The sequence below is a fragment of the Sitophilus oryzae genome, unplaced genomic scaffold (genome assembly GCF_002938485.1).
Source record: "Sitophilus oryzae breed Bouriz unplaced genomic scaffold, Soryzae_2.0 scaffold_1396_pilon_pilon, whole genome shotgun sequence".
Lineage (NCBI taxonomy): Eukaryota > Metazoa > Arthropoda > Insecta > Coleoptera > Curculionidae > Sitophilus > Sitophilus oryzae.
Genome location: NW_022146055.1, coordinates 3,333,445 through 3,345,839, shown reverse-complemented (window position 1 = coordinate 3,345,839; position 12,395 = coordinate 3,333,445). Strand labels below are relative to the sequence as shown.

Here is a 12,395-nt window from a genome sequence, read left to right as displayed (position 1 = left end):
AATCTAGATAAACAAAGAATAATAAATTAAAAGTATTCCAGGGAAAAAGAGAGGAAAAACCTGTATCGTCTCTGATATCTGTCAGGGTTTTGTTGAAAGTGTCATCTTTTTGCTCGAAGTTTTCAGGTCGATTAAAAAGATGACATTTACAACAATACTTTGCCGTAACTTTCACAAATATCAGAGAGAGAGTACAGGTATTGCCTCTCTTTTCCTCTGGGATGCTTTATATCTGTTCTTCTTTGTTTACCTATATTTCTAAGAGCATAATGCCAAACACGACTACAGTATATAATAATTTCAATATCCTAAGTGGAAAGAAAAAAGATCACCTTTCTGTTTTGTACTATGGTCCCTTTCTTCCGATGGCTCATCTCGTTGATATTTAGGAAGGTATCCATAAAATATATATTTTATTATCGGTCCTGGGATGAAAAAATATAAAATTCAATTTCATTTGATGATCCTTTTCTGTCACCTAAATCAGGAGAATGACAATGAGCATGTTAAGATGAAAAAAAACTTATTTATCAACACTTACCTACACGTTAGTCCAAGGAGTTTTATCAAAAACCTATATTTGCCTAAATAATTTATGTATTCAATTTACAAAGCAAACTGCAGCGTGTAAACAAAAGAAATAAAATGGCGACAAGTCAACGTCAACGACCCGACAAGGAGAAAAGTGGTGTTCAAATAACAATTTATGGGTTGCAAAAAATTGTTTTTGTCTCCTTTCAACGCACACTTTAGAAAGAAAAAGAGATGAACAGTTATAATGAAAGAATGTCAAGGTTTTATCTGTCACTCTTGTCAATAATTTATCGGTAAGGAAGATTCCTAGAAAATCGCTTGTAGTCAAGTTTTCAACCATTTCCAGTTCTCCCATAAGAATTGTCATCCACCTGGACTGATCATTCTGATTGGTACTAGAGGTGGGTTGTGAAATCGCAGTCCGCTACTTTGTCACAGCTCCACCAACGTCGCAGTATGTGACTGCTCCAGTTCCGAGAAAATTGCAGTGACATTTCGGAGCAGTTTACAAGTTTAGGACATCTGCGCTCGTGAGTAGCAATAGGAGCAATAGCAGGCAATAGTGAAAATTCTGAAAATGCTCCTAGCCCCGTCGCGTCGCCCGGTCAGACTGTTCCAGTCACAGTCGTCGCAGGTCGCAGTCGACTGGAGCATAGTATATTGAGTATATTCTGTGTACTGGAGCTGTTGGGAGTTTGGGAACGGGAAACGTAGCAGCGTTCGCTTTTTCTTTCCTGAATCTAAATAAGATATTTATGTATTATATATTAATCACAAACAGATGTTTTTGACAAAGGTAATTTTTAACTTGTTAGTATGTTTATTTGTTAGTTAATTTTGTATCTGTGTTTTGTTGTATATCCTAAATCTTTTATTTGATCTTATACATTCATATAAGTTTTATTATTTATATCTATTTTTAAGGTCTGATGATGGCTAAATAGCCGAAACCGGTCACTAATAAAGATTTTTTTGACAGTTTCGACTTTGAATTGAATATAACATTAAGTTTTTACCATGGGCCACCACTCTGTGAAAATGAACAGACTCTTTAAGATATTTATAGCAAAGTGCTTGGTACTTAGAAACACTCAAATTCTTCTGAATAGACTAAAAAAATATAGCAACATCTATCAAACTAAGACATCAGTATAGTACCGTACAGCCGCGATTTTAAGAGCTCTAGGGGCCCGTAGTTCGGAAAAGTTCGAATCTTGTTCGCAAGGGCCCGGGAGGCTTGGGGCCCGTCGGTGACTTACCCCGATTGCACAGACGTTAAAATCGCCACTACTGATCGAAATAAAAAACGGCGTCCAGTTGGCTTGGAAATGACAATCGATAACATTCCCCATAAATTTTACATATAAAATGCCAGCAATCTTCATTTCATAGCTATCGCTGACGCCGTTTTTTTCGATCATACGATATAAATAAATAAAAACTAGACGATGATGTTGCCTATCATAATCACACCGGTGCCGAACGGTGCCGAACACCGAGTGCGATTTTTCGGAGCAATTAACCTATAAAACTACATTTTTAATTTATAGGTTAATTGCTCCGAAAAATCGCTGCTACTTGTCACAGTGCTTTTATTGGAGCAGTCGCAGAGCGTAGCAGCTCCACAAAAATCGCAGACTGGCCCACTTCTAATTGGTACTGGTCCGGTCGTAGCTCACGTCGTATTGTCGGTAAGCAAAATCCCTGTCCAAAAATCTTGACGATCAGCGCCATCACCCGTCATAATTGGGAAACTTTGGCTGGAACCATTTTGAATATTTCACTTACATGGCCCTGTTTCCCTGTATATTTTTCGAAAACTTTTTAGAACTGCCTGTTCACCGCAAATTTTCGGTATAAAGGTCGATTTATAAACTCTACAGTTGGCTTTGGATTTGGCGTCGACTGTTCGTAGCGCCGCAAAATCGCATTTATAAACTCCACTGTTGACAGTTGGCTTTGGCCGTTTTGGGCAGATCTAACCTTACATTTTTGTTTACTTTTTACTTGAGAGTAGCAGAGTCTATAGTGCGTTTTTAGAGACGAAAGTGTTTAAAGTTTTGGTTTTTTGTTCGAGATTTTTAATTATGGATTTGGAAAGTAATGGTATTGATGAAATTACCCTATTAGGGTTATTGGGAGTGACCATAAATTTGGAATTCCCATATTTCAAAACTACATGTAAACAAAGCAACACGTGATCGCTCTTTACTATTCTATTGGCTGTAACTAGAGGTGGGCCAGTCTGCGATTTTTGTGGAGCTGCTACGCTCTGCGACTGCTCCAATAAAAGCACTGTGACAAGTAGCAGCGATTTTTCGGAGCAATTAACCTATAAATTAAAAATGTAGTTTTATAGGTTAATTGCTCCGAAAAATCGCACTCGGTGTTCGGCACCGTTCGGCACCGGTGTGATTATGATAGGCAACATCATCGTCTAGTTTTTATTTATTTATATCGTATGATCGAAAAAAACGGCGTCAGCGATAGCTATGAAATGAAGATTGCTGGCATTTTATATGTAAAATTTATGGGGAATGTTATCGATTGTCATTTCCAAGCCAACTGGACGCCGTTTTTTATTTCGATCAGTAGTGGCGATTTTAACGTCTGTGCAATCGGGGTAAGTCACCGACGGGCCCCAAGCCTCCCGGGCCCTTGCGAACAAGATTCGAACTTTTCCGAACTACGGGCCCCTAGAGCTCTTAAAATCGCGGCTGTACGGTACTATACTGATGTCTTAGTTTGATAGATGTTGCTATATTTTTTTAGTCTATTCAGAAGAATTTGAGTGTTTCTAAGTACCAAGCACTTTGCTATAAATATCTTAAAGAGTCTGTTCATTTTCACAGAGTGGTGGCCCATGGTAAAAACTTAATGTTATATTCAATTCAAAGTCGAAACTGTCAAAAAAATCTTTATTAGTGACCGGTTTCGGCTATTTAGCCATCATCAGACCTTAAAAATAGATATAAATAATAAAACTTATATGAATGTATAAGATCAAATAAAAGATTTAGGATATACAACAAAACACAGATACAAAATTAACTAACAAATAAACATACTAACAAGTTAAAAATTACCTTTGTCAAAAACATCTGTTTGTGATTAATATATAATACATAAATATCTTATTTAGATTCATGAAAGAAAAAGCGAACGCTGCTACGTTTCCCGTTCCCAAACTCCCAACAGCTCCAGTACACAGAATATACTCAATATACTATGCTCCAGTCGACTGCGACCTGCGACGACTGTGACTGGAACAGTCTGACCGGGCGACGGGGCTAGGAGCATTTTCAGAATTTACACTATTGCCTGCTATTGCTCCTATTGCTACTCACGAGCGCAGATGTCCTAAACTTGTAAACTGCTCCGAAATGTCACTGCGATTTTCTTGGAACTGGAGCAGTCACATACTGCGACGTTGGTGGAGCTCTGACAAAGTCGCGGACTGCGATTTCACAACCCACCTCTAGCTGTAACGTCATTTGCTACGTGGTGCTACGGACGGCGAACCGCCTCGAACGGTAAAAAGTTAAACATAAGACACAAGTCCGACGGCAACCGGGCGCCGAAGCCAAAGCCAACCGTGTTTATAAACGCTCTTATGGTAATATACAGTTTTAAGAATTGGGCGGCGGCGCCAAAGCCAAAGCCAAATCTAACTGTGAGTCTATAAATCATACTTAATTTCTTAATCTCTGATATTACCATAGTTACGGCTTTACTCGTCAAATCAATCAAATCTCCGAGAGGCGGAAGATCGCCAACGATAGAAGATCAAAATCACCAACTGCACATAGCCATAATGTCACGATTCTTCAGACATGAAGAGACGACGAAGAAGAAGAAGACGGCTTTACTCTATGGTTACGGTACAAAAGTGATGCAATTACAGAAAAAATCCGGTGGCTCTCAAAATTTTTTCAAAAAAAATATTTTTTTTTTATTTTCAAACTTAGATGACTCGGTTATTTTGGACTTATCTGAAAAATGGCAAAGAGAAAATATGTTTCTTTTATCGAGATCTACCAGCCCTGAAAATATTTGCACTTATTTAAGACTCACCCTGTATAGTGTGTTCTATATGAAATAGTAGAAAAAATAGTACATCTAGTTTGGAAACACCCTCTATAGACCATCGAGTATAAAGTATTTTAGAATAATTAGTTTAAAAAAACTTCATAAAGTGCTTTCAAAGAAAGCATCAATAATTCATAGTTTTATAATTTTGGAAAATGTTTGAATGTGCAGAAAATTTATGTTATTAAATTTTATACTCTGACTATACTCGATTTTAAATAACTCAAAAAAGAATTCGTATAAATTATTTAAAATAAACAATTTGCTTCATTTTAAGGAGTTCTTTAAAAAGTTTCAACTATTTTTTTCTCTAAAATTAAATAAGGACTTTCGAAAAGAGGAATACAATTTCATAAACGCAACGCAAATTTACCAAATAAAAGTAAAAATAAATTTATTATAATATTTCAATATTAATGAGACACAATAACCTTTTCCCAATAAATTAGATGTAACATTATCTCAATATCAAGGACAAAGTGGCGTCAAAATAAATGTATTATAACCGTATCTCAATATTAATGACGCACAATGAAATTAATATCTCAATATTAAGGAAAAAGTGAAGTAAAAATAAATTTAATATAATCCTATCTCATTATCAATGATACAAAATCTACAGTATTTGTACTGTTACATATATACAGTATCAACGAGACGTAACTTCATCTCACTATCAATAAAAAAGACATATAAGTATATACCTAGTTTAGCTAACGATCCACATTTTTCTAAACTTTCTATCCTTTTAGGACTGTCCAAATATGAAGCTCTCAGCATCATAGATGATTCCAGACTTGTTGTATCGCAACTGAGAGCATCAGGAGGAACAGCGTAGTCATCGGATAGGCCAGATTCGAAAGATATATCTGAAACGGCTTTGAGTTAACACTCAGATGAGTCATAAAAAAGAAATTAGGCATTAAAAAGATAAATAAGCATGGCTAACTTCATATACTCGGTGCGTCTCAAAAGTGGCTCACCCCTATAACTTTTTTTTTATTTTTACAGATAAAAACCGATATTTGGTATGTTAGTTTATGACATAAATTAGGGTTGATTGACGGGTATTTAATCATTTTCGGTCACTTCCGGTTTCACCGGAAATGAGTACAACTTTTAATTCTTAAATGGCACCCTCGATATTTTTTTTTACTTTATTCGATAGAAAATAACAGTCTGAATAGAATGACATATCGTATGTCAACTTAGGGGTGAGCCACTTTTGAGACGCACCCGCTAGTAAACTAGATTCAAAAAATGTTTGATAAGTGTAGACAATGTTTTATGTAAAAGAGAATAGCTGTGAAGTTCGATATAACAATTTTGGTTCCAATAAAAAATTGGCTACCGACTTCAAATAAATGTTACGTCTAATATTCCGAAATTAACCAAAGCTTTATCAAAAGTTAAATTGAAGCAAGTACCTCTGGTTTTACTTTTACTTGGTGATCCGCTACTACTGGAACCTGTTCTTTTTCCAGGACTGGACCCTGATGTCTCTCCAGAACTTCTGCTGTGAGTATTATTACCATCCACAGCCTGAAAATAAAGAGAAATATATCATTGATAAGAAAATTAAAAATCGCACAACTTTTTGTAGTGAAATAAATGCGTTGCAATACTTGACATTTTTTTTATTTGAGTTCCTTGAGAAACGAGGACTATTTCCAATGATCTATATTTGATACCAAATAAACTTTTAGTGACGTAATCGAGGCCCCGATTTTTAAGTTCATTGTTACCAACCATGGATATATTCGGTGCCGGGCTGACAAACTGGAATTTAAATTTCCCGTTTAGGATTCAGGTGGTAGCTATGCTGTAAAAAATGTCAAGCTGTCACATTTATTTATTGACATTCTCATTCGTTCTGACACTTTAGTGTTGTATTACAAGTTTTTGGTTTAAATAAATAGTGTTGTGATACTTTTAGCTTAAAAATGTTTACTCACAGAACTTGCAGTCGAACATTGTTCTATTTAGAAACTCTTTTAGTGCAAAGTGTACAAGATACCTTAGTAGCCGTAAAAAAACTCATTGCAACTTTATTAGAAGAATTTAGACATTTTTTGAACGGGAAAGCGATAGTAATGGCCCTTTATGTCCCTTAAGCACTGTTAAGAAGATGAGTTTTGTTGATTGTTGAAAGTATTTTTGTTTCCTAAAATATTTTGATTAAAAGAAAATATGTAAAAGTGAGCAACGCTGTGCCGGTCAAGCTTAATCACGAGACTAAAAGTTTATTTGATATGAACTGTATATAAACCAAGTAATTAAAAAACTCCATGTCCCCTTACCTGCGTGTTATTTCCTTCACCATCACTTGAATCATCACTAGAATCCCCAGTGAACGGCATCGACCTGATCTGACTCGCCCTACCCTTCACAGTGGCGTACACGGGCACGGGAATATCCTGGTACCCGGCCTGTTCGGGCCCTATGTCGCTGGGCGTGGTCCCCGTCAAGGTCAGCCCGTCCACGGCCACCTGGTATATCCGGTCCTCCCAGCTGGGGAACCTATGCAGGGGAGGCGTGGGCGCTCTGGGCCACGTAACCTTTTCCCTGCTGGGGGTGTAGATTTCGGCGTAGTCGTGGGCGAGGTCAGGGTCGCTAGCGCTACTACTCGGGATGCGCCCGATGCTCAGGTTGTCCACGGCGGTTCGGAGGTCGTCAGTGAGTGGGTCCATGCTGTGGAGAAAAAAAGATATGAAATTCGAAGTAATGGTGGGTTCATACTTCGAGTATTACTCCTAACCTTACCCTTAACATTAACCCTAAGAACCAAGAATTAACCATGAGAACTTAAGGAAATGCCGTTCATACTTCTCTACCTTGTCTTAAGAAAATAATCAATATTCTTGTAAGCGCTTGCGCTCGTATAAAACATATGTTTTGAACTAACCTAAATTCACAATAATTATTTTTAAAATTTCTAACACTAAAGAAATTCATTATTGCATTAATAATTTCAAATTCAACATGTCGATATTATTTAAAAAATTGTCGCTCTAAATTTTACATAACCAAATTGTCACTCTAAATCGCTGTCTTTTTTAGACAGATGTCACTTGTCTTGTCATTATTCAGTTCACTATTCGAATTCTCAGAATGTTGTTAACAAAAGTTTCTTCTTAAAATAAAATTGTAATCAATCACAAATGTTTATCTCCATCATTTACCGTTGTAAGATTCATTCAGAACCTCCCAATTAGTGGTTTCAATTAGCGTAGAAGTTTGTTCCTTTAATTTCAATATTAGCATTCAGAACGTCAAAATTAGTGGTAGACATTTTCAATTAGTAGAAAAAGTTATCAAACTTTTAACTTTTCCACTAATTATACTTCAAAATTTGCGAGAAATGTCATTTTGGCCTTTGATTATCCTCCGTCAAGAGAAGTTAGAAATCAAGAGCTGATTGTTTTATAGGCTTAATATTAGGCTTTCTCTATGAATACAACTGACTAACGCAAGCTGGAACGCAAGCCGAATGGGGTAGCTGTGGCAACACTGCCGCTGTTACTTTTCCCCTCGCTAGCTTGCGCATCACGGCCGGCTCGCGGCCGTCATTCGTGACACACGGCCCTTAAATTTTTACCCCCAACGCGCGTAAAAATGTTTCGCTTCAAAAATTACCTAGAATTGCTGGTTCCAAAATTGACGCTTGTAACTAGAGTACTAGGAATGACTGGTTCAAAGTTGGTATTCGTTGAAAGGCAAACAGATTGATGCCTTCGATGACGGGAGCTGCTGTAGGACGAAGTTGCTGATAATGGTAGCTGAAAATTTAATTCAATATTAGTACAAAATGACATACTTAGAAGTACCTTATTGTTAAATGATATTGTAGGTAATATTCAATAATTAATTAAACTACACCGAAACCCCCTGTTTGTTACTCAAGACCCGAGAATACTGGGGAGTAAAAAAAAGAAAATTTGAAGAGGACCCACATTTTTATTCATACAAAACTTTGCTTATATCTTAAAGAGATGTCTAAAATATTTGTTGATAATAATTTACCATTGATTTATTTCTTTATGATATTTTTTTATATCATTTGTGTCCTTCTGTTATTTCCAAAACCCACAATCAATCATCTGTAGAATTGTGTTTTGTTTATTTCTGTTAAATAAACTGTTTCTCTAGTATGCAGTCAACGTAAAAATTCAAACCGACTATAAAAATGACAACTGCAAAATATTAAACACAAAATAAATAAATAAGTTAAATATAGAAGTTAGACAACAATTGGCTGAGACCACTTAATATTTCCGAAATATTTGAAGAAAGGCATAAACATTGTACATTAAATACCTTTATAATTTACTGAATAATCCAAAAATTAAATAACATACGCGGTAGTATTGCATTTAAGATGAGAAAATTGGTCACTCCAGTGAGGTTCAAATACCGTGGTATGTAATTTTTGAAATAAACCAATAGACAGGGGCGGATACAGGAATTTTTTTTAGGGGGGGCCCAAATAAAAAGTAATGTAGAATATGCTATTTAGGGAGCCATTTTAAACCCAAAAGCCTAATTTTTAACCAAATTCATACATTTTAGGGGGGACCCGGGCCCATGGCCCCCCTCCTTATCCGCCACTGTCAATAGAACATAGAATGTTGATCAACCTTAAACCAACACTTACTTGTCTAGGTTCAGGAGAATTACTCTCCGACCTCCGCCTATCCGCCAGAGCGACGTGATTGCGCAGAAGTTCAAGCTGTTGGTTACACTTGATGTTCTGTTCGCGAAGGTGCTGATTTTGCTGCTCCAGTTCGCGCAGCTTATTTGTCACCCATTCTTTGATTCGAGCAGCTTTAGCCTCCACCTAGATAAAACATATAATATTGAGCAAAAAAAGTATACTTAGAGATAATTTTTATGTAAAATTTGACGGTCTACAACTTTTATTTGAACTTTTTTTTCTAGTCCTTACTGTTTCTCCGACATTTTGAAAAAATCACTTTAATTATTTAATTCACCCCTTCTTAGGAGTGAATTTAAAAAAGAATATTTCATAAATCGTTTTTAGGTGTTTCAAAGTAACTTATATCAAAAATTCAAGTTTTTACGAAAATTTCGTATTTGAAGGCTTATTTTCTTGGACTAGTGTAAACGCCATAGGTTTGGGTTATTTTATTAGACGCGACTTGAATGGTCGCGAATAAACTGGACTGGATTAGGACGAAATAACTTTTAGTGGTGTAGAATGCATAAAATCAAAAAAAAGATGTTATACTGACCTGTCGTGCGTCGTGGAGGCGAAGCTGTCTTTGCTCCTCAACTTCTCCTTCCAGTCGATGGATCTGAGCGTTGCTGGTATCACTTTGAGCCGACCATGCCAACTTCTGTTCCATTATTCGCACCTGAAACAAATAAAAACATTATATAAATGTGTTTTACAATAGACAAATACACCGACTGACACCTTAAAACTTTCATGCATTTTAAAGTTCAATATAATTTTGTTCTAGTAGGCCGATTTTGATAATTTTTAAAAAAATTGTAGCCAAATTATTTGAATTAAAAAAATAAAGTCCCCATCTGTTTATTATACAAGGGAAACAAAATGTTATTATGGTTAAAGTTTGAAATAGCAGAGTAACACGATAAAAGGCGGACCACCAGAAGAGTTAGTCTCTGTTAGCCTGCAGTTTTAGGATTTTAGGTTTTGGAAATATATTTTTTCTAATATATTGTAATTAATAAGATTAGACAATGATTAAAAATAAATATTATTGTGTAACCTTAGAGGAATAGCCATAGGTAACTCTTTTCTAAATGTACTGTTTTTGATTTTCCATATCATTTTAAAATAGTGGTATTACATTACACCCCATTACAAACTAATATTTAGTCATACCCCATGTTTACTTAAAATATGTCTATACCTATGTATCGGATTCATCTCTCCAAGAAAAATCCTTTATGGGTATTTCGCGACTGCACTGCAAGAAAATCTACAAAATAAAATAGTTATTTTTTGTAAATACTTCTGGCGTTAAACCTAAACGGACACTGCTTGTCAGAAGTTCTGTTTACAGTTATACAAATTTGCCTAGCAAAGAAAAAATGCTTAACGTTTCGGAAAGTTTATCTCTTTCCGTCGTCGGAAGCAAAAAAAATACAAAGAATAAAGAAAAAAACTATTTAAAATATTTAAATTCAACTATTCGCGAACACTTTAATTTTTAAAGCAGATACCTCTAGAAGAAAATGTTGACGTTCTGTTAAAATGACATTATATCAAGTTAAACTTCAAAATTAACAATAATTACTACCAGATAACAATTACTTAATAAGGTAAAACCAAAAAGCCCCAAACTTTCTATATGATTATTTTTAAATTTTACGTATGTTATGTTTATTTATGTTATGTTCTTTAAAATCAAAGAAGCGATTGCCATATATATTACTAACATCTACAGATGCATGAGCAATACATTTATTTTTATTAGATTGAATTAAAAAAGCCTCTTTTATTTTTCTTTTAGAGGCTATCGCTTCTTTCATTATAATTTTGGCGTTATTCAAATGTATTCTGTGCCCTTGTCCCATGAATGCTGACAAATCTTAGATTTGTGAAAATCTCCCTTTCTTAAATAATCTTTATGTTCTTTAATTCTAACATTTAAGGGTCTAGATGTTTCACCAATGTAAAATGTATCGCATTCACAGGGTATTTGGTATATTACATTTTTTGTTTGTTGTTCTGTATTCATTGGTTTAGTATGTGATAAAATGGATCTAAGTGTATTTTGTGTTTTGAAAGATGTTCGTATGTTATATTGTTTTCCTATCCTTCTTATTTTTCCGAAACGCCTCGTATGTATGGAAATTGTAAGTTGTATATATTGTGTATTGTTATCATTGTGTCTATGATTTGGGGTTTGTATTTTGTTTAATGTTTTGTCAATAAAATAATATGGTGGATAGTCGTTTTTTATTAATGTATTTTTTATGTGGTTTATATCTCTGTTTAGTGAAATGTTCTCTGTACATATTAATTTTGCCCTATCATATAAACTTTTTATAACACCTTTTTTACATTTATACTGAGATTAGATGTGAAATTTAAGTATCTATCTGTGTTTGTGGGTTTTCTGTAAACATCTAAAATTAGTTTATTTTGAAACTTTGACACTGAAACATCAATTCATGGGACACAGGATACAGAATAAATTTTAATAACGCCAAAATTATAATGAAAGAAGCGATAGCCACTAAAAGAAAAATAAAAGAGGCTTTTTTAATTCAATCTAATAAAAATAAATGTATTGCTCATGCATCTGTAGATGTTAGTAATGTATGGCAATCGCCTTCTTTGATTTTAAAGAACATAACATAAATATACATAACATACGTGAAATTCGAGGTGAAATTTAAAAATAATCATACAGAAAGTTTGGGGCTTTTGGTTTTACCTTATTAAGTAATTGTTATCAGGTAGTAATTGTTAATTTTGAAGTTTAACTTGATATAATGTAATTTTAACAGAACGTCAACGTTTTCTTGTAGACGTATCTGTTTTAAAAAAGTAAGGTGTTCTCGAATAGTTGAATTTAAATATTTTAAATAGTTTTTTTTCTTTATTCTTTGTATTTTTTTTGCTTCCAACGACGAAAAGAGATAAACTTTCCGAAACGTTAAGCAGGTTTTTCTTTGTTAGGCAAATTTGTATAACTATAAACATAACTTCTGACAAGCCGTGTCCGTTTAGGTTTAATGCCAGAAGTGTTCACAAAAAATAACTATTTAATTTT

At 34.7% G+C, this 12,395-nt stretch overlaps 1 protein-coding gene across 9 annotated transcripts in view; it reads right to left on the bottom strand.

Annotated features, from left to right (window-relative positions):
* LOC115875878 (uncharacterized protein CG43867) overlaps positions 1-12,395 on the bottom strand; it is a 517,198-nt gene that overhangs the window by 24,602 nt on the left and 480,201 nt on the right. For 7 of the 9 annotated variants that reach the window (XM_030891428.1, XM_030891431.1, XM_030891435.1 and 4 more), the window contains 6 exons: positions 9,876-9,998; positions 9,278-9,460; positions 8,260-8,402; positions 6,924-7,314; positions 6,051-6,165; positions 5,328-5,501 (listed from right to left, as the gene is read on the bottom strand). In XM_030891428.1, the coding sequence (XP_030747288.1) occupies positions 5,328-5,501; positions 6,051-6,165; positions 6,924-7,314; positions 8,260-8,402; positions 9,278-9,460; positions 9,876-9,998 (1,129 nt within the window). The remainder of the gene's footprint in view (positions 1-5,327; positions 5,502-6,050; positions 6,166-6,923; positions 7,315-8,259; positions 8,403-9,277; positions 9,461-9,875; positions 9,999-12,395) is intronic. The other 2 variants (XM_030891430.1, XM_030891432.1) reach the window with 1 other exon arrangement.